The sequence below is a fragment of the Balaenoptera physalus genome (assembly GCF_965194825.1).
Source record: "Balaenoptera physalus genome assembly, chromosome: 4".
Classification (NCBI taxonomy): domain Eukaryota; kingdom Metazoa; phylum Chordata; class Mammalia; order Artiodactyla; family Balaenopteridae; genus Balaenoptera; species Balaenoptera physalus.
In genome coordinates this window covers 31,030,268-31,057,279 of record NC_138891.1, presented here as the reverse complement: position 1 = coordinate 31,057,279, position 27,012 = coordinate 31,030,268, and the positions used below count along the sequence as shown (strand labels likewise).

The 27,012-nt window shown below is 35.4% G+C and overlaps 1 protein-coding gene across 4 annotated transcripts in view; it reads left to right on the top strand.

Annotated features, from left to right (window-relative positions):
- Positions 1-27,012, top strand: part of HLTF (helicase like transcription factor) — a 71,067-nt gene that overhangs the window by 39,981 nt on the left and 4,074 nt on the right. For 2 of the 4 annotated variants that reach the window (XM_082459521.1, XM_082459520.1), the window contains exons 14-24: positions 5,456-5,553; positions 9,485-9,628; positions 11,037-11,175; positions 12,153-12,288; positions 14,522-14,701; positions 19,268-19,392; positions 19,877-20,055; positions 21,365-21,490; positions 21,807-21,919; positions 22,255-22,435; positions 25,859-25,939. In XM_082459521.1, the coding sequence (XP_082315647.1) occupies positions 5,456-5,553; positions 9,485-9,628; positions 11,037-11,175; positions 12,153-12,288; positions 14,522-14,701; positions 19,268-19,392; positions 19,877-20,055; positions 21,365-21,490; positions 21,807-21,919; positions 22,255-22,435; positions 25,859-25,939 (1,502 nt within the window). Of the gene's footprint in view, positions 1-5,455; positions 5,554-9,484; positions 9,629-11,036; positions 11,176-12,152; positions 12,289-14,521; positions 14,702-19,267; positions 19,393-19,864; positions 20,056-21,364; positions 21,491-21,806; positions 21,920-22,254; positions 22,436-25,858; positions 25,940-27,012 lie in introns of all 4 variants that reach the window. The other 2 variants (XM_082459519.1, XM_082459518.1) reach the window with 1 other exon arrangement.

Below are 27,012 nucleotides of genomic sequence, written 5' to 3'. Positions count from 1 at the left end.
TTTTACAGACAAGCAAAAGCTAAGAGAATTCAGCACCAGCAAACCAGCTTTACAACAAATGCTAAAGGAATTTCTCTAGGCAGGGAACACAAGAGAAGGAAAAGACCTATGATAACAAACCCAAAACAATTAAGAAAATGGTAATAGGAACATACATATCAATAATTACCTTAAATATAAATGGATTAATGCTCCAACCAAAAGACATAGACTGGCTGAATGGTTACAAAAACAAGACCCGTATATATGCTGTCTACAAGAGACCCACTTCAGACCTAGGGAAACATACAGACTGAAAGTGAGGGAATGGAAAAAGATATTCCACGCAAATGGAAATCAAAGCTGGAGTAGCAATTCTCATATCAGGCAAAATAGACTTTAAACTAAAGACTATTACAAGAGACAAAGAAGGACACTACATAATGATCAAGGGATCAATCCAAGAAGAAGATATAACAATTGTAAATATTTATGCACCCAGCATAGGAGCACCTCAATACATAAGGCAAATGCTAACAGCCATAAAAGGGGAAATCGACAGTAACACAATCAGAGTAGGGAACTTTAACACCCCACTTTCACCAATGGACAGATCATCCAAAATGAAAATAAATAAGGAAACACAAGCATTAAAGGACACATTAAAGAAGATGGACTTAATTGATATTTATAGGACATTCCATCCAAAAACAACAGAATACACTTTCTTCTCAAGTGCTCATGGAACATTCTCCAGGATAGATCATATCTTGGGTCACATATCAAGCCTTGGTAAATTTAAGAAAATTGAAATCGTATCAAGTATCTTTTCCGACCACAATGCTATGAGACTAGATATCAATTACAGGAAAGAATCTGTAAAAAATACAAACACGTGGAGGCTAAACAGTACACTACTTAATAACCAAGAGATCACTGAAGAAATCAAAAAATACCTAGAGACAAATGACAATGAAAACATGATGACCCAAAACATATGGGTTACAGCAAAAGCAGTTCTAAGAGGGAAGTTTATAGCAATACAATCCTACCTCAAGAAACAAGAAACATCTCAAATAAACAACCTAACCTTACACCTAAAGCAATTAGAGAAAGAAGAACAAAAACCCCCAAATTTAGCAGAAGGAAAGAAATCATAAAGATCAGGTCAGAAATAAATGAAAAACAAAGGAAACAATAGCAAAGATCAATAAAACTAAAAGCTGGTTCTTTGAGAAGATAAATAAAATTGATAAACCATTAGCCAGATTCATCAAGACAAAAAGGGAGAAGACTCAAATCAATAGAATTAGAAATGAAAAAGGAGAAGTAACAACTGACACGGCAGAAATACAAAGGATCATGAGAGATTACTACAAGCAACTATATGCGAATAAAATGGACAACCTGGAAGAAATGGACACATTCTTAGAAAAGCACAACCTTCTGAGACTGAAGAAATAGAAAATATAAACAGACCAATCACAAGCACTGAAATTGAGACCGTGATTAAAAATCTTCCAGCAAACAAAAGCCCAGGACAGAATGGCTTCACAGACAAGTTCTATCAGACATTTAGAGAAAAGCTAACACCTGTCCTTCTCAAACTCTTCCAAAATATAGCAGAGGGAGGAACACTCCCTAAGTCATTCTCCGAGACCACCATCACCCTGATACCAAAACCAGACAAAGTTGTCACAAGGAAAGAAAACTACAGGCCAGTATCACTGATGAATATACATGCAAAATCCTCAACAAAATACTAGCAGACAGAATCCAACAGCATATTAAAAGGATCATACACCATGATCAAGTGGGGTTTATTCCAGGAATGCAAGGATTCTTCAATATATGCAAATCAATCAATGTGATACCTATATTAACAAAGTGAAGGAGAAGAACGTTATGATCATCTTAATAGATGCAGAAAAAGCTTTTGACAAAATTCAACACCCATTTATTATAAAAGTCCTCCAGAAAGTAGGCATAAAGGGGACTTATCTCAACATAATAAAGCCCATGTATGACACACCGACAGTCAACATCGTTCTCAATGGTGAATAACTGAAACCATTTCCACTAAGATCAGGAAGAAGACAAGGTTGCCCACTCTCACCACTATTATTCAACATAGTTTTGGAAGTTTTAGCCACAGCAATCAGAGAAGAAAAAGAAATAAAAGGAATGTCAATCAGAAAAGAAGTAAAGCTGTCACTGTTTGCAGATGACATGATACTATACATAGAGAATCCTAAAGACGCTACCAGAAAACTACTAGAGCTAATCAATGAATTTGGTAAATAGGAGGATACAAAATTAATGCACAGAAATCTCTTGCATTCCTATATACCAATGATGAAAAATCTGAAAGAGAAATTAAGGAAACACTCCCGTTTACCGTTGCAACAAAAAGAATAAAATACCTAGGAATAAACCTACCTAAGGAGACAAAACACCTATATGGAGAAAACTATAAGACACTGATGAAGGAAATAAAAGGTGATACAAACAGATGGAGAGATATACCATGTTCTTGGATTGGAAGAATCAACATTGTGAAAATGACTATACTACCCAAAGCAATCTACAGATTCAATGCAATCCCTATCACACTACCAATGGAACTTTTCACAGAACTAGAGCAAAAACTTTCACAATTTGTATGGAAACACAAAAGACCCTGAATAGGCAAAGCAATCTTGAGAAAGAAAAACGGAGCTGGAGGAATCAGGCTCTCTGACTTCAGAGTATACTACAAAGCTACAGTAATCAGGACAGTATGGTACTGGCACAAAAACAGAAATATAGATCAATGGAACAGGATAGAAAGCCTAGAGTTAAACCCACGCATATATGGTCACCTTATTTTTGATGAAGGAGGCAAGAATATACAATGGAAAAAAGACAACCTCTTCAATAAGTGGTGCTGGGAAAACTGGACAGCTACATGGAAAACAATGAAATCAGAACACTCCCTAACACCATACACAGAAGAAACTCAAAATGGATTAAAGACCTAAATGTAAGGCCAGACACTATAAAACTCTTTGAGGAAAACATAGGCAGAACACTCTATGACATACATCACAGCAAGATTCTTTATGACCCACCACCTAGAGAAATGGAAATAAAAACAAAAAGAAACAAATGGGACCTAATGAAACTTAAAATCTTTTGCACAGCAAAGGAAACCATAAACAAGATGAAAAGACAATCCTCAGAATGGGAGAAAATAATTAGTCCTTTGTCAGTTGCAAATGAAGCAACTGACAAAGGACTAATCTCCAAAATTTACAAGCAGCTCATGCAGCTCAACATCAAAAAGCAAACAACCCAATCCAAAAATGGGCAGAAGACCTAAATAGACATTTCTCCAAAGAAGATATACAGACAGCCTACAAACACATGAAAGAATGCTCAGCATCACTAATCATTAGAGAAATGCAAATCAAAACTACAGTGAGGTATCACCTCACACCAGTCAGAATGGCCATCATCAAAAAATCTATAAACAAAAAATGCTGGAGAGGGTGTGGAGAAAAGGCAACCCTCTTGCACTGTTGCTGGGAATGTAAATTGATACAGCCATTATGGAGAACAGTATGGAGGTTCCTTAAAAAACTAAAAATAGAACTACCATACGACCCAGCATTCCCAGTACTGGGCATATACTCTGAGAAAACTATAATTCAAAAAGAGTCATGTACCACAATGTTAATTGCAGCTCTGTTTACAGTAGCCAGGACATGGAAGCAAGCTAAGTGTCCATCGACAGATGAATGGGTAACAAAGATGTGGCACATACATACAATGGAATATTACTCAGCCAGCGAAAGAAACGAAATTGAGTTATTTGTAGTGAGGTGGATGGACCTAGAGATTGTCATACAGAGTGAAGTAAGTCAGAAAGAGAAAAACAAATACCATATGCTAACACATATATATGGAATATAAAAAAAAATGGTTATGAAGAACCTAGGGGCAGGAGAGGAATAATGACACAGATGTAGAGAATGGACTTGAGGACACGGGGAGGGGGAAGGGTAAGCTGGGACGAAGTGAGAGAGTGGCGTGGACTAATATATACTACTGAATGTAAAATAGATAGCTAGTGGGAAGCAGCCACATGGCACAGGGAGATCAGCTCGGTGCTTTGTGACCACCTAGAGGGGTGGGATAGGGAGGGTGGGAGGGAGACACAAGAGCGAGGAAATATGGGAATATATGTATATGTATAGCTGATTCACTTTGTTATAAAGCAGAAACTAACACACCATTGTAAAGCAATTATACTCCAATAAAGATTTTTTTTTAAAAATAAATAAAAATTTAATAAAAGAAAAAAGACAGCCCAATAGGGGAATAGACACTAAGAATATAAATGTACAGTCCATGGAAAGAAAAGCTAAATAACCAATAAACATAGGAAAAGATAGGCAGACTGAATCATAGGGTAAATGCACATTAAAGGATCAGTGAAATTGTGTCTCATCCATCATATTTACAAATATTTAAAAATCTCAGGGAATCCCTTGGTGGTCCAGTGGTTAGGACTTTGTGCTCTCACTGCCAAGGGCCCAGGTTCAATCCCTGGTCTGGGAACTAAGATACCACAAGCTGCGTGGTGCAGCCAAAAAAAAATATCTCACAGTGTCAAGTATAGGCAAGTTGTGTAGCAACAGGAATGCACAGTGGATGGAAGTGTAAATTACCATGGAGAGCAAGTAGGCCAAATATAATGAAGCCCAAAGATACATGAGCTAGAACTGTCTTGATATCTGCTAGGAGATATGAAAAAATAGTTTTCATTACCACATTATTTTAGTGAAATATTGGAAATAATGTAAGTACTGCCCAATAGAGGAATGGAAAATAAAATTGTAGTGTGTCCTTCCATAGAGTGAGTGTCCTCACAGTATGGCAGGTGGCCTTCCCCCAGAGGGGGTGATCAGAGAGGGAAGCCAACTAGAGAGAGGTAGAGAGCAGCTGAGACAGAAGCTGTATCTTTTATAACTTTTATAATCTCGGAAGTGATAACTCTCATTTCTATTGAGTGTGGGAGGGACTGCACAAGGTTGTGACTGTCAGGAAGTAGATATCATTGGGGCCCATCTTGGAGTCTGGCTACCATATTAACTGTAATACAAATTCAGAAAACTGCATAAAACAAATGTTAACTTTAATAACTATGAATAACCTAACGAGTATTAGGAGATATTCCAAACTTCCTCTCTATGCCCCTTCCTAGTCACAATCCTCTGCCTTCCCCCATAAATAATCACTCTCTGGATTTTCAGTTGTATGAAGTGGCAGGGTAATATCTAGTTCCTGTTACTTCATTATGACTAGAAACAGAAGTCCTTCATTTTAATTCTTCCTCATTTCTCTTCATAGAGGCACATTTTTGTCATATCTGTATTGACTTTGTGTATGTTTGAGGAAAAAAGAAACAGCTGAAGTATGTATCTTCTTTCAGGAGCATCTGCAGTGGAGAGTTCAAAGAAAACTGATACTGAAGAGAGACCAAGAACAACACTGATCATCTGTCCACTTTCTGTGTTAAGCAACTGGATTGTAAGTCTTCACAGCCCTTTAAAAACATGTAATTTATATTTGTCTGACACTATTAAAAAGAGTCTTTCATTGCAAGAAATATGCTTGGTCAGCACTTTATATTTAAATTGAAGTAATTGTTAAGTGAATTGGGATTATATTTGCTGAATTGAAGTAATTTTTCTTTTAAAATTTATAGTAGAGAAAGAAACATTGTCAGTTGCTGTCATAAGATTTGGCTTGAACTTCTGCCTCTTCCATTTCTGTCCCCCAAAGTGTATAATTTAAGAATACACCTTATTTATGAACTGTTGGAACCTCTTTTTTAAGAACACCACTAATGGTAACTTTTGTTTTTATAACATTTAGTGAGCTCCTTTGTGCTCAGTTTTTCCCTAAGCTCTTTTCATAGATTTTCTCATTTAATCTTCACAACTATTATTCTCATTTTCCAGGTGACCAAATTGAAACACAGAGAAATTAAGTAACTTGCCTAAGGTCATTCAGCCAATAATTGATGGAGCTGAGATATAGTCTCCAACATTCTGACTCTAGAGCCTATGCTTTTAAGGCTACCACCAGAAAATATTGTCTTTTTTTTTTTCTTCTTCTTCTTCCAGATTGCTTTTCTGTTCTAAAACATTGCATTGGAATGGAACCTCTTTATGTGTTATGTGTAGGAGCAGCTTGGTTCTATTTCCTTTCCAGTTTGAGCTTCAAGCTGCATGTTATAATGAAATAATGACTCTATTGGAAGCATTGTGAACATAAAGACCACTGGATGTGAACTTCCATTCTTGCCATCTCCAAGGTTATCTGCATCTCTCCTGGCCTTTCCTCCTCTAATCTCAGAGGTGGAAAAGGTCCTACTCTTTGTAAGAGCAATACCTTAGTCTATACATTAGATTCCTTCTCTTTCTGCCTTTTCATTTTGTATGTTATTTTTCCCCTTGCCTGGTTATTCAGTCTCTCTCCACTGGCTCTTTCATGAAACATACTCAGATCTTTTACATTTTTAAATACTTTCTCTTGATTATGTCTCACCTTTAAGTTGCTACTCTTCTTGCATTCACTGTCATAACTCTTGGGGTTCAATTTCCACTTTATGCTTCTTTTTTCTAACTCCTTAGCTCATTGTAACTTGGCTTCTGCCACCAGTTCTCTAAATTTCCTTGGAAAAAATTAGTAGTTATTGTCTAATTGTCAAATTTTGTGACCTCTTTCATATCTTCTTGACTTTTATGTAGCTTTGCCTTCTTTGGCTCTTATCTTCTTATTATAAGTTTTTGGTGTATTTATTATTTTTTTTAATTACACTGTCTTCTCATTAGTGTCATTTTTCCTCTTAGGACCAGGATGAGTTTTAGTTCTCTTTTGCTCTTTTTTTTTTTAATTCCAACAAAGCTATGCTATTTCTTTTGATGTGTGGTCCATTGCAGGAAAGACAGTACATGGGTACTTGAATAGCAGTTTCAGGGTGAGGTTTACAAGTATTAATGGAGGTATAAACAAAAGAACAGTGATTTTTTAACTGCTTGGGGCCATGGATATGTATTTTTAAGATCGGTAATTAGTATTTCATTATAATTTTGGAAAAAAAACCAAAAGTTTAGTATATAAACTTAAGAAAGGAAACCTTGGCAAAATCATGCCTACTGAGGTTATGGAAAAACTGACTTTTAAAGGAATGAGTGATGGTTGAGCACATAGGGGTAAGAATTAGAATTTTGCAATCTCTCGACAAGCTGCTGTCTTCCAAGCCCCCCGGTAACATAACCTAGCACCGTAATAAACAAGCTAGAAGTGCCTTATCCTCCCTTCTTTGTCTTCAAACATGGGAGAGAATCCAGTTAAAGGAGGAAGATACCAATCCCACTTACACCACATAATTTTTCTGGATATTTGGACAGATTATTCATCCTCCCAATGGAAAATTAAATAATAACACCTATTTCATTCTCACAGACACACACACACGCAACCCAGCACAGTGACTAGAAACTCAACACTATAGTTCTCTTTCTCCAAAAGAGTTTTCTTTTATGTCAAGTCTGATCTTTCCACAAATATTCTCTCTTTCATTTCAAGGTAACCTGTTGATTCAGTTTTCTCATACTGTTCTCTTTCTCCTTTCGTTTTCCACCAGATTTCTTGATAAAATTCTCTGCATTTTCACCTTTACTCTTTCATGTTTTATCCTCTTTTCTGTATTTTTGCCTTTATTGTTTCAGATTTCATTCTCTCTTTAGCCCACGGTAAGTCTGGTTTTTGCTCCCACCCTCCATAGAAACTCTTTTTGAAGGCCTTCAAAGACTTCATTGTTGCCATGTCCAGTGAGTTCCCTTTTTCTTTTCCTCTGCCCTGACTTTGTTTCCCTTTTATTACTTTTTGTTATGTTATTTTGTAAATCTTTAATCCTTTTGGTAAAGAGAGGGAATGAACATAAATTACAAATTAAAAAATTGATCTTGTATTCATTCTTGAAACTTTGATATTCTTTGGTCCCCTGCCCAAGATTTTGCTTGCTATCCCAATTTTCTGACCACTGTTTTTCTCTACCTCTTCCTTCCATGCTTCCTATGTAGTCTGCCTTTTTTTCACTTAAAGCTTTTTTTTTTTTTTTTGTATTATGAAAATTTGTAATGAGATCTCCATTAGTCATCTAGATTCAAGAATCAAAAGTTTACCACATTTGCTTTATTTTTTTCTTTGCTGGAATATTTAAAATCATATCTCAGATGTCATGTCTTATCTCCCAATAGAAGCATAAGCTGTGCTCTTGAAATATTGCTCCCTGCAGGCTTTTCCCCTAACTGGTTTCCTCATTGTATTTGTTCTCCTTAGAAAATCTTATTCATTCCTGTAGCTTCATGTACTGTCTACTGATAACTTTAAAGTCTGTATCTACACCTGCATTACAGGCTAGTATTTAAATTTTTGTAGTATATTTCTCCAGTCAGATATTCTATGCTGACCAAAAATTTTAAATGTCTAAAATAATAATACTCATTATCTCTTTCTCATCTTTATGCCTGCTTTCCCTTCTTTTTTTAAACTTCTCTGTATCTTTATCACACAGTTCTTCTGGTAGTTATTTTAAGTATCAGAGTCTTCTTTTGTCTTCTCCCTTTTCTTCATATCCCATATTTAATTAGTTCTCAAGTCCCATCAGTCACTGTCTTTCACACCAGTCCTTTCCATTCTGTTCTTACTTTTGCCAGTCTTGTATAGGTCTTCATCATCTTTATCATTTTTCATCTAATAGTTTCCCAGCTGTGTCTCCTTAGTACCTTCTGTCTCTTTCTAATCTTTTTTTTTTTTCCTGCTCAGAATCTCCCAGATCTACTGTTTTCTTGAGTTAAAAAAACCAAAGCAGACAAAAAATTCTCAAGTTTTTAAAACTGATCATGTTGTCAAGGAGGACAGGGACCAGGTCTTATTTTTCTCTTTAGCTGTACCACCTTTCTGGTTGATACCTGGCAAACAGTAGGCCTATAATAAATAAACGAAAGTAGATACTGTGCTTGAATCTCTACCTACATTCATGAAAATATTGCCTACTGTTCTTTCAGTGTTTAATTTTGATAATATTAAGTCACTAAATGGAAGCATTAAAGACCCTTTTTGTAAAATACTAAATTAAAAAAAACTTACTGTTTTAAAAAAGCTTGGTTGCTTTTTCCTTCTAAAAATGAAGCAGCTGCCCACTGGTAGGGACAGGCAAAATTTATATAATGTATTATTATTGTATATATGTCAGTTTCCCTGGCAATAAAATAACTAGTATTGTTATTATCATTGTTGTGGTTTTAGTTTAGATTGCATGAAACTTGTTTTTATGCAATTTTAGTAGTTTGATTTGTGACACTACTGCCTAGACAGTACATTTTATACACATATTGAACCTGACACTAACCTACTTATTATTAAAATATTTCTAATTTTCTTTTAGGACCAGTTTGGACAACATATAAAATCAGACGTGCACTTGAATTTTTATGTTTATTATGGTCCTGATCGTGTTAGAGACCCAGCCTTGCTTTCGAAACAGGATATTGTTTTGACTACATATAATATTTTAACTCATGACTATGGAGTAAGTATGTTGACACCCAGAGATTTTCAGAAGTTGAATTTAAGTAATTGCTTCAGGTTTCTAAAGTGTTCTAAAATTCAGGCTTTATACTCTTCCCTTAATATATAGGAAGTAAATAGGAAATTGTTTTAAATAAAATATTTTATTAAAATTAATTTTACCTATATCTTGTTACTTTTTAAAGTGTGGCTACTGGAAAATTTAATATGACATCCGTGGCTTGCATGACATTCCTATTCGACAGTGCTGCTCTAGACCCTTTTTCCAGAAGCATTCATGTGCATACATATCCACATAATTTTGTATATAATTTCAGGAACTGGTAGGAGTGCCCTAAATCCCATCCATGGGTTCTAGCCCCAAATTAAGGATCTCTAAATCAGGAGTTTCACAGGTTTCTTCAGGTGCAGCATTTACCACACTATCTGCACAGATTTACCACACTGTACAGATGGGGAAACTTGAGCATCAGGCTGTCCTCCCAGCCCAGCAGCTGAGCCCAGGGACCCCGTCTGCTGGGCTGTGGGGCTGTCTGGCCCTCCTGTACTGGTGTGGAGGGCTGGCACTGGGGGTCACCTCTTGGAGGGTGATGCTGCAGCTCTGCCTCTCTAGTCCCCCCAAGAGGAAATTGTTTTTTAATATATTGCCAAAAAAAAAAAAAAAAGAACAAGGTTCGACTTCCTTTAGATAATAATTTAGGAATAGTTTATATTTAGAACACTTAAATTTTAAAATCTGAATTGTAATTAAGTGTATATAGCAATTTGCAAATGAATTCTTACTTTTTCTGATATTTTAGAATATTGTTTTCTGTCATAGTGATTTGATAATTGTTTATCTCAATTTAAAAATAAGCTTTTTTGTATCTGAAATTTGTTTCTCAGTTCATTTAGAATTCTAATTGTTGTTTGCCTATAATTCCAGTTGTTAAGTTAAAATGTTTTCCAAAATACTTCACTATAAAAATTTTAGTCTTTAGGTAAGAACATTAACTTTTACATAAAAGTAATTATGTTATATTCAAATAATTCTTTTTACTGACGATTTTTATATCATCATATGTTTGAATCTGAGGCAGAATAAGAATAGCTCAGTGTTTTGAACCAAGGTCTCATCAGAGAGCTAGATTACCTGGGTTTGAAAGCTAGCTCTGCACTTCATAGCTGTGGTACTTTGAGCAACATACGTCACACCTTGGTGCTTCAATTTTCTCATCTGTAAAATAGGAGTAATAATACTTCATAAGTTTGTGAACATTTAATAATTTAATATATGTAGTGCTTAAAGCAGTACCTACCACATAGTAAGTGATGATATTAAAGAATAACAACTCATATTACTTATCAAATTACATAAAGTATTATTTTACTTTCCTGTGTTTTTAATTCATATGAAACATTTATTTCAGACTAAAGCTGATAGTCCGCTACATAGCATAAGGTGGCTAAGAGTGATCCTGGACGAAGGACATGCCATACGAAATCCAAATGCTCAGCAGACAAAAGCTGTACTTGATTTAGAAGCAGAAAGAAGATGGGTATTGACAGGTAATGATAGCATATACTTTAAAAAAAATGAATTCCCAAATATGTATGGTTAAGTAAGTTATGAGGTAACTTTGTAAACTTCAAGTGGATATAAAGTCTCTCCCAAAAATCAATTATAGAAATCATTTAATAAAACATTTTGACTTTTTTTTTATAGCTGCCCATGATATAGCAACATTTGAATTATAGTTCATTTATGGAACAGTCACTAGACTTATTTTTGAACTTTGGAACTCTAGACACTTTAATCCTCCAATTAGAATCTTGATTTCTCTACTTTCCATCATGGAGCTTGTTTGCTACTCATGAACCTTTACTGGAAGATGGGGACGAGAATATAAACTCAAATTAGTTTTTTTCTTCTTGCTAGTGCTGCTGATTTAAAAATCAAATAAGCAAATGTTCTTGATAAGGAGAAAGTTGAGTTTACGGGGTCTGTGGTCTTTTTGTTAGTATGGCAAGTGAGAGCTAAAAATCAGAGCCAGACTGTATTTTGAGATTGTGTATATGTTTAACAAAGGATTATAGTCACAGCTTAATAGTTAGTGGGTGTGCTTAGAATGAAGTGCCCATTTTCTTTTTTTATTTTATTTATTTATTTATTTATTTATTTTTGGCTGTGTTGGGTCTTCGTTTCTGTGCAAGGGCTTTCTCCAGTTGTGGCAAGCGGGGGCCACTCTTCATCGCGGTGCGCGGGCCTCTCACTGTCGCGGCCTCTCCTGTTGCGGAGCACAGGCTCCAGACGCACAGGCTCAGTAGTTGTGGCTCACGGGCCTAGTTGCTCCGTGGCATATGGGATCTTCCCAGACCAGGGCTCGAACCCGTGTCCCCTGCATCGGCAGGCAGATTCTCAACCACTGCGCCACCAGGGAAGCCCTAGTGCCCATTTTCAAGTGTTGTCTCCATTGATTGGGCCGGTGGATATTTTGATTGTGTACTCTGGCTATAGAGTTATAACAGTTTTCTGTTCTTTTTAGGCACTCCAATTCAGAATTCTTTAAAGGACTTGTGGTCTCTTCTTTCCTTCTTAAAACTTAAACCGTTTCTTGATAGAGAATGGTGGCATAGAACAATACAGCGTCCTGTCACAATGGGAGATGAAGGAGGACTTAGGTAAGTAATTTCAGGACAACTGATTAATATTAGCTACAAATAATTATTAGCAGCTTGAAGCAGTTGCCACTTTCATTACTATTTTAACCTGACTGTTGGCTTTCCTCTCCAAAAAGTGTTTACAGCTTAGTGTCTTTGACTCTCAAAAATCTGATGATTCTTGTTTGGGGGATAAAAATGTCTACCTACCACTAAAAGGTTAACCCTCCTTTCCCCTGATTTTAGTCAAAACTGTGAAGGAAGGCAGAGCTATATGGTCTTTGTGTGTTGCTCTTACCCTCAAAACCACCATTAATAAATTAAGCAGTGACAGGAAAAACATTATATGCTCAGAGAATCCAATATGCACTAAATTTTCATAACTTATCTTGTATAGCAGTGGTCCCCAACCTTTTTGGCACCAGGGACCAGTTTCATGGAAGACAGTTTTTCCACGGACGGGGGCAGGGTGGGGGATGGTTTTAGGATGATTCAGGCGCATTACATTTTTTGTGCACTTTATTTCTATTATCATTACATTGTAATATATAATGAAATAATTATACAACGCACCATAATGCAGAATCAGTGGGAGCCCTGAGCTTGTTTTCACTTGCCACTCACATAGGGTTTTGATATGAGTCTGCAAGCAATTGATTTATTATGGTCCCTGTGCGGTAAAACCTCTCTCTAATGATGATCTGTATTTGCAGCCGCTCCCCAGCACTAGCATCACTGCCTCAGCTCCACCTCAGATCATCAGGCATTAGATTCTCATAAGGAGCACGCAGCCTAGATGCCTCGCACACGCAGTTCACAGTAGGGTTCGCGCTCCTATGAGAATCTAATGCCGCTGCTGATCTGACAGGAGGCGGAGCTCAGGCGGTAATGCGAGTGATGGGGAGAGGCTGTAAATGCAGATAAGGCTTTGCTTGCTCATCTGCTGCCCACCTCCTGCTGTGCAGCCTGGTTCCTAACAGGCCACGGACAGGTACCGGTCCATGGCCTGGGGGTTGGGGACCCCTGTTGTATAGCTTTATATAGTGATAGCTGAATGATGTGGTAATACAGTGGCATTAACAAGAGTTTTACAAGACAGAAAGTTGTTTCTGGTGGAGATAGATAAAAACTCAACTTCTCATAAATATCAACTTGCTGATAGCCATTTTGAAGGTACTAGGCTAATGTTCAAATTTTTTTGCCTGGAGCAGTGGTTTTCAGACAGAGCGTTTAGGATTCATTAGCATTTTGTGAAATCATAAAGATGGCAGCTAGCATTATAGCTGTTCATTAAAGAAAATGAAATAGAGTAGAAGATTTAAGAAAATAGCAGAGTGCATCACACACAGTATTGTTTTGTGAAATGTTTGTTTCTGTTATATGTATATGTGTTTCTGCATGTTTGATGGATGGAGTAAAATATGTTTCTTACTGTGGGTTACAGTGAAAAAGATTCAAAAGCCACTAACCTAGTTTGCAGTACTGTCTACTTGATTCCTCAGAACCAACTATTTAAATTCAGATTTAAGAAACTGTATTTATATTTCAGTGTTAGGAAAAAATCTTTTTTTAAAGAGTTGCTTCCTTTTTTTTTTTCTGATATTGAGAAAAGAGATTGTAACGGTTGTAGAATCTAGAAGGCATTCATCCCTCTTCTGAATTGTCACATCATGTTTTAATTTTTATTTTTGGCACTCATTACTTTATAAAAATTACTTATTTATGTACCTTGATTTTCATATTACTGGAGAAATTTTTTGAAGATAAGATCTCACTCATTTTATGTATTTATGATGTTTAGTATAATGCCTTGCGCTTAATAGGTACTTTTTAAGAATTTGAGTGTCAAACTTCGGGTGGTGTAGTTGACAGAATTGAGAAGTAAAAAGAGGGTTAGTGATTAGAAAAACGGGGAGAAGAGCTTCAGAAAAATAAGGACAGGATAAAAGATTAAACTGTGACAGGTACTGAATTGAGGTCAAATTTAAATGTATTTTGTTGCTATAAATTTCTCTTTGTAGAATATGTCTGCCATTATAAGATTGGATAAAACCTCAAATAAGCATTTTTTTAAAAAAAATCTTTAAGGTTAAGATTTTTTTTTAGATTTAGATTTTAGATTTTTTTTCTTTAAGGTTAAAATCTCTAAGGTTATAGAATGGTAATAGATTAAGATATTATTTTTTGTTCTCATTGAATTATTAACTTATGAAGAAATAAAAAGTTATGTGACTATTTCTTTTATTTTGATTAGGCGTTTACAGTCCCTAATTAAAAATATTACACTTAGAAGAACAAAGACAAGCAAAATTAGAGGAAAACCTGTTTTGGAGTTACCAGAACGTAAAGTATTTATTCAGCACATTACACTTTCAGATGAAGAGAGGAAGATTTACCAGTCTGTGAAAAATGAAGGCAGAGCTACTATTGGAAGGTATGGAGAAAGAAAGTCATTTTAGAAATTAGTTTTTATTTTCTTTGTTAACTTTAATTGAATAGCATTTTTTAGGTATGTTAGCAATAAAGTCTTATTAAGTGCACTGAAGTATAATTTGTTTTTTTTAACTATTTACTTTTTAACAAATTAATAGTTCAACTGAGTGAAATAATATTATAATTCACCAGGTAAGTAATTCCTTAAGTTAGGAAAAACGTTTACGTGAAATGGCAAGTCTTGGATTGCTAGTCAGAAGACCTTGCTTGCTTCTATTCCTGGTTCTATGTCATGGGAGAAGATTAAAAACATTGAGAGAAGTATATCTAGAGAAAATAAACCTATTAAGGACTAAAACTTGGGGGAACGTTCCACATTAAAGACATAGGAAAATAAAGAGGAGCCACTGGAAGAGATTCTGTCAAGGGGAGATGTATGAAGAAAATAGAGAAACTGTTACAGAATTCCAGTAAAGACTGTAATCAAGAAAGAATATATGGTCAGTAGTGTCACATAGTGCAGAGACTTAGTAAAGGCTATTTACAGTAATTTGGTGATTCAGAAGTTACCGGTATAAACTCCCAGAATGGTTTCACTAGAATGATGAGATATGTAGCCAAATTGTAGGAGTAAAGGGATTGCAAAGAAGTAGCCAGCTGTAGGGGTAGACCATTTTTCACGAAGTTTGTCTTTAAAAGGAAGAAGACTGGTAGATAGGATTGACAGTTGGCTGCTGGATCAATTGTTTGATGGTTTTATTTGTGTAATTGCTTTGAGAGGAAGAGAACATGGAAGAGACTACAGACAGAAAAGAGAATAAAACAAATTGGTGGAGAAAAATAAAGCCTACTATGGAGGTAAATAATATCAAGAGTACAATCAGTGAACTATGAGACAAGATATGTACAGAGTAAGGCAGTGGGAAGTTGAGGAAGGTAGACTGGATTTGCAGCCATTGCAAAAAGTAAGGTTTTTAGAGGGGTAGACAGGCTCCACATGGTATTGGATCTATGTAAAAGTTAAATCAGTACGACTTTCCAACCACACATGGAAATCTGGAACTAGGAGCTGATGAAGTGTAGATTAAAGGTATTGGGGATTGGTAGGTGAGAAATTCTAGTCTAAGCAAGAGCATGTTTGATGTGAATGCATGAAGGAACCAGAATGAGTAGGAGACAAGTGAAGGCAGGACAGGGTTGAGAATATAGGGGAATCTTCAAAACATAAGAACTTCAGTGAGGTACAAAGCAGGTTTAATAGGAATTAGGAATATTGAGAAAGATTGTTCTAAGCGAGCGATTTCAGAGTTCAAAATCTTGCAGTGGTGATTCAAATTTCCTTCATATTCATTCTTTCAACCAAAATTTATTAAGTGCCCGTGTGCCAGGCACTGTTGTACACGTTGGGATACAGCAGAGTAAAGCAGACAAAAATCTCTGCCCTCAAGGAGTTTATATTTCAGTGGGAGGTAACAGATTAAAAAATTAAGTTTTATGGAAAAAAAGTAAAGCAGAGAAAGGAGGTAAGGGAGCACTGAAGCTGTTTTTATAGGGTATTCAGGGAAGATGATTTCACTGAGAAGGTGATATGTGGGAAAAAATTTAAAGGAGATTGGGGTTGGGGGGCATTTCTGGCAGAGGGGAACAGCAAGTGTAAAGGCCCTGAGCTGGGAGCATACCTGGGGAGCTTGAGCAACAGAGAGGCAGGTGTGGCTGGATAATGTGAGCAAGGCGGAAAATAGTGATGATGTCAGAGAGCTGTTGGAGTGGGGGTGGATGACAGTTACGTCACGCATTGTGGCATATTTGAAGAACTTTGGCTTTTACTGTTTATGAGATTTGGGAACCTTTGAAGGAAGGGATTTGAACCACGAGTGACTTAATTTTACTTACATTTTTAAAGGATCACTGGCTGCTGTGTTAAGACTTACATTGTAGAGTCAAGGCATAAGTAGGGAGAACAGTGGCAAAAATCAAAGCAAGAGATGATAGTGTGTTTTTTTACTACAGTAGTAGTGATGAAGGGGGTGAGAAATGCCCGGATTCTGTTACATTTTGCAGGTAGAGCCAACAGAACTTGCTGATTGATACAGTATGGGGTGTGAGAGAGAGGAGTGAAAGATAACTGCAAGGTTTTTCACATGAGTGGCTAGAAGGATGGAATTGCCATTTGCAGAATAGGTCTATAGGGAGGAGCAGAGTTTTTTCAGGGAAGATGAGAAACTCAGCTTTGGACACATTGATTGTGTGATGCCTGTGTGATTTCCAAGTGGAGATGTCATATAGTCAGTTGGATATGAGATTAGAGTTCATGGGAATGCTCTTGGTTTGATATAAATTTGAAAGTCACCTGTGTGTAAATGTTAATTTTAGCCGGGAGACTGGATAAGATCACCAAGAGAGTGAGTGAAGTTAGAGAAGAGTTCTAACAAGACAGGAGTAGCTGGTGAGGTAGGAGGAAACTTCTACTTCGGTATCTGGCACTCAAAAGAAATTTCTTAAACTGAAATATTCATTTTCAGTGTAAGAAGTGATGCCAGGGAATAATTAGACTATTGGTAAATGTTATTCTGTTTGAAAAGGTTGAAAAAGAGTAACTTTATTGAAACTGTGTTCTCAGAGAAAAAATGTTATTTAAAAAATATCTTAATAGGTAATACATTTACTAACATTTATTGAGCACTTACTACGTGTTATGCATTCATCTAAGAGCTTTATGTGTATTAATTCACAACAATCCTATTAAGTCAGTACAGGGATTACCTATGTTTTACAGATGAAGGATCCGAGGCACAGAGCAGTTAGGTGACTTACACTGTGTCACACAGCTAATGAATGACAGAGGTGGTGTTTAAATTCAGGTAGTTTGGTTCTAGAATTTGTAAGTTCAGTCTTTATATTGCCTATTCCTTGCATTCTTGAATACTGAGAAGCATTTGTTGCCATAATACTACTCTAATAATATCAGCAGATATATATCATTTACTATAGTCCAGCACTATTCTAAATGCTTTGCATGTACTAACTTGTTTAATACAACAGTCCCATGAGGTATGTATTATGCCACTGTTACAGCTGAGGAAGCTCAAGACACAGGTTGAGAAACCTGCCCAAGTTTTCACAGTTAAATTGACAGAGCCAGATTTTGAATTCAGACAGTCTAGCTCTAGAGTCTGTCCTCTTAACCATTAGGCTATATTTCTCCTATTGCCTTAATACTTAAATATCAGATTGCCTTGCTATATAATTTTTGGATCACCCATTCTTTCTTCAGAACCTGTATTGTCTTTGTTCTACTGTATTTTATATTGAATAGTTCCATGGAAAACCTTGATTTTTATTTTATTCTTTAAAGTCCAGCAATTTCACCAGGATCTCTGTTGATTTTTTTATGGAACATGTGGTACCATTTAAATCTGTAGATTCCAGTCTTCCCCTGCACCCCCTTTTGGGAAAGTTTTCTTAAATACTGTTTTCTGTTCCATTATTTCATTTCTCTCTGTGTATGCTGGATATTCTTTTTTTCCAGAGGTATCATTTTATTCTAATCACTTACATCTTTCTGTTTAATTTTGCTTTTCTCAATCCTGTTTCCCACATTCTTTCTTATGTTTTTATCAGTGGCTAGTCCCTTTTATGCTGGCTTCCCTGTGGCCTCCTCGGATAATTTACTTTTCTCTTTCATACTTTTTAGCTGTACCAGCTCATCTTTGGTCTCTGTTTTGTTTTACCTTTTCAAGTTTTGTCTCTGCTTTAAGCTCTTGGTGTTTTTTAGGAGGAACTCTTTTATTCAGTGGTGTTAAATCACGGCAGCATTCTTGGTCATGATTTTTATTTGCTCTATGGCAACGTTTTTCTGGTGAGTTTTCTTTCACTGCCATTTGTTCTCTCCCTTGCTCTTTGCTGATTGTTACTCATATATGAACGTCTTGAGTTCTTTCTGGACTAGCTATTTGCAAGAGATTGATATGAAGGGACAGGAGTCATAGCTGTATCCTCGACTAGCAGGAAATATATCCTTATTTAATTATGACTCAGGGTTACATGTGAGTTCTTTCAGATTTTACTTGTGCTCATAAAACAGAGATCAGAAACTTTAGGGTTCCTTACGATATGGAATGCTGTGGTTATAGTCTTTTCTGAAAACACAGTAGGGCCACGTGTTTCCTTATTCAGCTTGCCTTCCCTCCGTCTTGGTATAAACTTGTACAGGGACGTTCAAGCCATGAGCCATGCACATAAGAGATGGTGATTTTCTCCTTAGGGCGTGCTGTCTATTTTGAAGAATTGTGCTCTGGCAGGTCTGCTTGAGATCTGCAGTCATATCTCTCAGTATCTTCCTTTTTGACTTCTACTGCAGTTGGCAGCCATTTCTCATATACTTTGCTTTATTGTTACAAATCTCTCCTGGTTTCATTAAAGATAGAGTTTACTTTTCTGTTTTCCATTCACGTTTTGAAGTGATTTCCAGGGAAGAAGCAAACAATGCCATTTTTGTTGCACTGTTTTAGAATAGGAAAGATTATTGTTTAGAGGCCTTCATAATATTTAACGTTTTTACCTCTAGGTATTTTAACGAAGGGACTGTCCTTGCACACTATGCAGACGTCCTGGGTCTTTTGCTTAGATTGCGGCAGATTTGTTGTCATACTCACCTTCTTACAAACGCAGTGTCTTCCTGTGGTCCCTCAGGTAGGTAAACGTGGTTGGTTTACACATCATATTTATTAGAGATATTTAAATAAGAATGAGAAGTTTTTCATATGGCCTAAATTTAGTTTATTTGTCAAATGGACATTGATTTTAGAATAGGACTCAACTAGAAATATACTCAAGAACCTCTCAACAATGAAATGGAATATTAATGAGGTTTTCAAGGATTTCCAGTGATAGTCTTAGAAGAAAGGTTCAAATTGGATCAGCCTTTTATTCTATGGTAGTACCCGCAGATGGTGTTACAGTGATGTTTCTGTGTAAGGTATGTTATGTGAAGCTTCTGAATTTTTCTTAAAATTTCAAATTTAAATCATGCTTTTTGCCTGTGATAAAAATAAACAAATAAATAAAAAGACTTAAGACTACCCAAGCAAAACTTTTCCCTATATAAGGAAGATTAAGATTGTCTAGTCATATTACAAGTCTTGCTCTGAAATTAATTTTTCAGCCTTTTCTCTAGGAAATGATACACCTGAAGAACTACGAAAGAAGTTAATAAGGAAGATGAAGTTAATTCTGAGCTCAGGTTCTGATGAAGAATGTGCAATTTGCTTGGATTCTTTAACGGTTCCTGTCATAACACATTGTGCACACGTCTTTTGTAAACCCTGCATTTGCCAAGTCATTCAGAATGAGCAGGTTAGTTTTATGCTGAGTACAAATTCAGTGTTTGATGGAGTAGTGTTGCAGTGTTGAGTGTAATGAAAACCCAAGTCCAACAGAGACTATAAAGAGTTTTGCACTTGGATTTCCTAGTGCACCTTTTATATATAGTTAATTTTATCAGTGTTTTAATAGATATGTTTCATATAATTAAGCCCTTTTAATATAAAAAGACATTTTTTGGAGGGATATTTCACAGTCAATATTTTAGTTCTACTAACTCTTTAGATCATCTTTGTCTAAGAAATAGATTGATAATGTGAGACACAAAGGTAATTTAAAATTTTCTAGTAAAACAGATGAAGTTAATTCTTATAATGCATTTTTATTTATCCAGTATATCTAAAATATAAAAAATTAATGAGATACCTTACATGATTTTTTAAAACTTAAAGTGTTCAAAATTCAGTGGTATTGTGCACTTATAACACATCTCAATTTGTCTTTACCACATTTCAACAGCTTAATTGCCATGCATGGCTGTTGGCTACTATAGCTAGGTAGGTCTAGATTCATGTGAAGTGGAATAATCCTTTAAGCAATCCTTCTGAGGTATAATTTTTTACAACTTTTTATTGAGATATAATATACATATAACGGAAAATGCACATGTCATGATTGTATAGCTCAGTGAATTATGAAGTAAACAAATCCATATAACTACTACCCAGATCTTCCTGTGTTCCCTCCCAATCATTACTCTCTCCCTCCTCTCTAAAGGTAACTCTGCTATACTGACTTATAACATTGTTTTAGGTTCAGAATCTTTTTTACTGTAATAGTATTTGGTATGTAGTTATTTTAGGTATAATCTTATTAGTATGCCTTGGTACAAAATGGACACAACAGATAACTGCTTTGAATGAACCTGATAGGACTTATCAGATCTGGACTGGCTTTATAGGCTATTAAGAAGGAAATTATTCTTTTTTCTTCTAAAGAATAGTTCTATGCTATATTGTAATTAGGTTCAAGAAACTTATTCATGGTTTCTTTACTAGTCTGAAAATAGTATAATATTTATTGTTTCAAGCTCTTGCTGCTAGTCAAGATCACCTACTTTTGCTCTCTTTTTTACCAATCCCACTTACTACATTAGAACATTATATCTGCCTGGAGTTCAGCATGTACACATTTATCTCAAATGGATGAATGTAATAAAAGGTTTAATAAAATGCTGGCTATTAGGGAAATAGAATTTACCATGCCTTTTAAAATTTTTAGGCAAATTTATATTTCTGTTCCTTTGTTAAGTGTCACTCATACTTTGTTCTTTCTTATATAGCCACATGCTAAATGCCCTTTATGCAGAAATGATATACATGGAGACAATTTATTAGAATGTCCTCCAGAAGAATTGGCATGTGACACTGAGAAAAAGCCTAATATGGAGTGGACATCCAGTTCGAAGGTAAATATACATGTGCAAATGTTTGAGTATTTGTTTTATGTTTATATAAAGAAATACCATATTTAGAAATAGTAATTCTGCTTTTAATCCTGTCATTTGAGTATTATACTCTGTTGGTGGTTACTGGCTTTTTGTTTCTTTCTGGTGGTGAATTTGAGAGGCGAGAGAAAGCGTTCAGATTATGATAGTATTTTTTTAGTCTGAATTTTTTAAAAAATTGGTGGTCTTTTACATTTGTATTTTAGGGAGATAATATGGTAGGACCGTTCTCTTCCAATTCAAAATGGAATCTAATGGGTGTCCTAATTTTTTTCAGATTAACGCTCTAATGCATGCATTGATTGATTTAAGAAAGAAGAACCCCAACATAAAAAGTTTAGTTGTTTCTCAGTTTACAACATTTCTGTCTTTAATAGAAACACCACTCAGGTAAGTTCAACAGTGTTTCTCACTTGGAGCAAAAGGATTTTATATAAATGTTTTAATTTGGATAGCAAAAAATCATTATGTATGTTTTACTCATTTCATCTATGTAAAATAACAGTCAGTAACAATAAAGAATACTCCTGAGAACTTAGAATTTTAAAGATTAAGTCCTGAGTTCATAGGAAAAAGGTTGACTGCAGGGCCTGACATACTAGTAGATGATTAGTAAATATCTGTCAGCAGAAATGAGTGAAAGAATTGGTTGAATGAAAAGATTACAATTACTTAACATGTTTTTATAGTGTAGTGTTACTTGTCTCTTTTGTCCCCTCCATTAGAGCCTCTGGATTTGTGTTTACTCGTTTGGATGGTTCTATGGCCCAAAAGAAAAGAGTTGAATCAATTCAGTGTTTTCAAAACACTGAAGCAGGATCTCCAACTATAATGCTTCTATCCTTAAAAGCAGGTGGAGTTGGTTTGAATCTTTCTGCAGCTTCTCGAGTATTTTTAATGGATCCAGTAAGTAGTTTTGTGGACTTTTTGGTATGTTACTACTTCTTTAAAAAAATAAAAATAAAAACAAAAAACTATTTGGTAAATACCTTTATAGTTGTAACTGATTGTGAAAATTCTTAGGCAAACTTTAGAAATAGAGAGTAACTTAGTAAAAGTGTTTTAAGGGCTTTCTCTTAAGTGCTTTACATGTATCAACTGAAATTCTCACAACATCTCTATGAGATGGATCTTGTTACCATCCGTATTTTACATGTGAGGAAACTGAAACATAGAGAAATGAAATAGCTTGCCCTATCACACAGTTAGTAGTATACAAATCAGGATCGGGGTCCATGTTTGTAAGTATTATGCCGTGCTTTTCTACTGCTCTTCTATATACAGGATAAGTTTCTATTAACTCTAATGCTTTAGGGAAGTGTTTTCATTGATTTGGCCCATGAATAATGAAATCTTACTTTGTGTCAGGGTATCTTACTGGCACAGGGAGTCTGGATATAAACAAGATAGACAAAGTAGCCACCATCATGGTGCTAATAGTCTCAAGCTTTAACATGCATAAGAATTAGGAAATGCAATTTGACCTCTGTCTTCAGATTTAGGAGTTCTTGGATGAGACCCAGGAAACTGCATTGTTATATAGACCATAGGTGATTCTAGGTGCACGTGGTCCAGCATCACAGTTTTAGAAACAAATACCATTAATGGAATGCTTTGGGTAAACTTTAGTGTCTAATACAGTGTAATTACTGTGCGCAATACAGGTCTAGGGGTAGACTGGGAGTTGAAATTCACTCTGAAGTTGACACATCAAACTGTGTGACTTAGAGGTGCATCCACATAGGAGCACTTTTTTTCTGATTGCACAAAGGGGCTTTTTGGACTGGAAGCACTCTGAACTAATTCAGTTTCTAATTTGCATTGGGTACCGTTTGGGCTAGAGGCAACCCTGTGCTGTTTCTGTGCATTCACAGATCTAAAGTTTGTGGTTTTAGCTTGCTGCCTGAAACTCAGAAAATTCATAACATAAAGAAATTTTACTAAGATACAAATTTTGAGTTATTCTGGTTAGGCTATCTAGTTGAAGCATGTACCTGTTACCAAGGCTTTTTTTCCTCACCTGAGGGTAACCTTTCCAGTAATATTACAACCAGAGCCGTACTTAGGCATTCATGGGTTTCATGTTAATGCCATCGGGATGGCAGTGGTCTGTCGTATTTTCTTGCCTTAGTTCTGTGGATGAAGTTTTAAATCTTTGCTAGAGTTTTAGTATTACGGTTATTATAAAAAATATGCATTGTAACTGCAGGTTAAGTTACATGTTAGCTAACCGGATGATAATTCTAGAAGCTGATTTTTGGAACAGATTCCCAAATTATTATTTTTTGGTTATAATCTTAGTACTTCATAAGGAGGAGGTTGTTAATACAAAATACAGTAATTAGTATTGTAAAGTTGACCAGAGACTATAAACTCTTTAACAGTTATACTTATAGAAAACTTACGGAATGTTTCAGCAGTTTCATAGTAAGTTGGTTGTTTTTCATTGAACATTTCAAGTTTTCAGATATTGTTTCTAACTTTAAAACAAAAGCCAGGTCCTAGAAAAATAAGATTCAGTTAAAAAAAAAAAAACAAAAAAACAACATTGCTCATGAAGATTTTTACCTCTTTGTCGAGTATTATATAAATGTTAAGATTTATTTGATGTATTTTGATGTTTCATTATGAGCTTTTTTTCTTTTTTCATTATGAGCTTTTGATAAAGTTAATTGCTTCCTTCATCACTACATATGAGAATGGGAGCTATCAGTTTTATATTATCATAAAGTAAATTTTATTATACATTTAGTCATACTTGATGTATACTGCCGTCTCACCATGAGGTTCCTAGACAAAAGACAGCAGAGAGGAACATTTTATCTGAGCTCTTAGTATAATGGTTTCAAAATGGGTCCAATTGTAAAATACAAAATATTCACAGAATATGACGTCAGTTTTAGAAACTCATAAGCTAAATAAGTCCTTTAAATCTAACTTTTATACTGAAAAACAATCCCCAAATCAAATTACAGCAAGTTAATAGTAGAATCTCCTTTTCTCTCCATCTCAAGGGAACTTTATTTTTTATTTTTATTTTTAAAATTTTTTTTGGCTGCGTTGGGTCTTCGTTGCTGTGCATGGGCTTTCTCTAGTTTCTGCGAGTGGGGGCCACTCTTCGCTGCGGTGCATGGGCCCCTCACTGCAGTGGCCTCTCCTGCTGCAGAGCACAGTCTCCAGGCACGTGGGCCTCAGTAGTTGTGGCTCGTGGGTTCCAGTGCACAGGCTCAGTAGTTGTGGCGCATGGGCTTAGTTGCTCCGTGGCATGTGGGATCTTCCTGGATCAGGGATCAAACCTGTGTCCCCTGCATTGGCAGGCAGATTGTTAACCACTGCGCCACCAGGGAAGTCCCTCAAGGGAACTTTAAAAAGAAGAAAATAACTGCCTAAGTTGTACTATAAACTTGTCATCTACATATGAATTTATGATTTTGTTTCTATTTTCAGTTGGTACTTTGCTGTATAAATGTTCCTTTTCTCCAAAACACCCTGTTTTCAGCTTCAAGAGTCATCCCATAGTTTAGTTTAAAACTTAATGATCCCTACCCTGACAATTCATGATATTATTTCAAAACCACTTGACTCCTATCTTTCTAGACTGAAAAGCTCTATATCTTTTTTGCTTATCTTCCCTTTTCAGTGCTTCATTGTTTTATTCTTCACCTTAAGACAGTCCCCATGATAATGCCAATGTTAGTTAGCTAATGTTACTTTTTTAGTTCAATTTTGAAGTCAAACTGATTTCAAGTATAGATACTGAAAATTGTATGGCAGAGTCTTAAATAATTTTTAGGACTTCTCATTACTCCTGAAATCTTTTTTTGTGCTTTTACATAATGAAAGGAGGAAAATGAAAGAAAGAGAACCAAACACCAGCAGAAAGGGAGAAAACTTTTTCATAAACGGACTCAATTACCTACCTTTTCTGATGTAAACTAAGTAATTTAAGAGAGCGTATAAACTTCCTCTGTTAAGCAGACATAGTTTGATTGTAAATTGGGTGGAGGGGGAATGAGAAAGACATTATTTGATTAATCAGCAATCATTTATACTGTGTGCTTTCTAGGTATCAGGCCCTGTATTAGATACTAGAAGCGGTGTAGTGAAATGACAGGGGAGAGAATACCTGCCTATCATAGTAGTGATTGGGGGAGGTAGTCAGGGGCTGTGTGGACTTTTTTGTCCCGAGAGCATTTATAATGTCATTATCTGAATTCATTCAGAAAGATTTCAGTCAGTAAAAGGTGAATGAATAATACTGCAACAAAAGGACTTGTGCAGAACACTCACAGATCAGGGTGGTAATTATTCAACTCATGTTCTTATTAGGCCTGGAATCCAGCTGCTGAAGATCAGTGCTTTGACAGATGCCATAGACTTGGCCAGAAGCAAGAAGTTATTATCACGAAAGTGAGTTTTTAAGACATCTATTTTAAAATTAGGTTGATAAGGTTTTCAAAATTATACAAATAAGGCATGAATATATTGTAAAAGATTGAAATAGAATTATGCAGCACAAACTATGAAGATCATCTTTATTCTGCTGTTTAGAAGGAAGCTACCCTACCATCAATAGTTTAACATGCTAGTCAAAGTTTTTCTCTGTTTACATACATTCATACTTATGTATATGTGTAAATTTTGAAAATTTATTTTAGGATAAATGGGATCATACTTTATTATTTTGCAGTCTGTGTTTTTCCCCCCTGAACAGTATATGTTGGAGACTACCCTGTAAGAACATATAGATCAAACTTACTATTATTCTATCATGGTAGACAGGTAACATAATTACATCTAATTTATTTAACCAGTTCAATTTTTGCTAATAAAAACACTCCTATAATGAGCATTATATTATATGCATCTTTGTGCATATGTACAAGTACAGTACTTCTTCAGGATAGGTTAAGAAAACTAGAATTCTGGATTTAGAATCTTATTAGATAACTGTCAAGTTGTTTTCAAAATAGGCTTTATGATATATGAGAATGATGTAAATTTATGCTTATGAGATGGTCAAAAAGTGACCTTCTAATACTCATTTACCTAAGACCTTTTGCATATTTGACATATCTCTTGTTAATATTTTTTTCTTGCTTGTATCTTTTGCCCAGTTTTCATAAAGTATAAATATAGTTTTATAGTATAAAGGACTTCTTTATAAATTCTGATTTTAAATGTTTTATGCATGCTGGAAATTTTTTATTCCAGGCTCTTGCTTATCTTTGAACTTTATGTGCTTTTTGTCATGAAAAAGTTTAGAAATTTTTATCATTTAAAACATATCAGCCTTTTTCTTTGTATCTTATGGATTTTGAGGTCTTTCTTAGAACAGAAGGCTTTACCTTCAAACTTTAAGAATGAATCTCCTGTAAATTATGTAAACTGGGAGTAGTACTTTACAAAAATATCAATAAAAATTGCCGTACTGAAAATCTGGAGGGAAAAAAAAAGAATCTCCTGTACTTCTGATTCTTTTG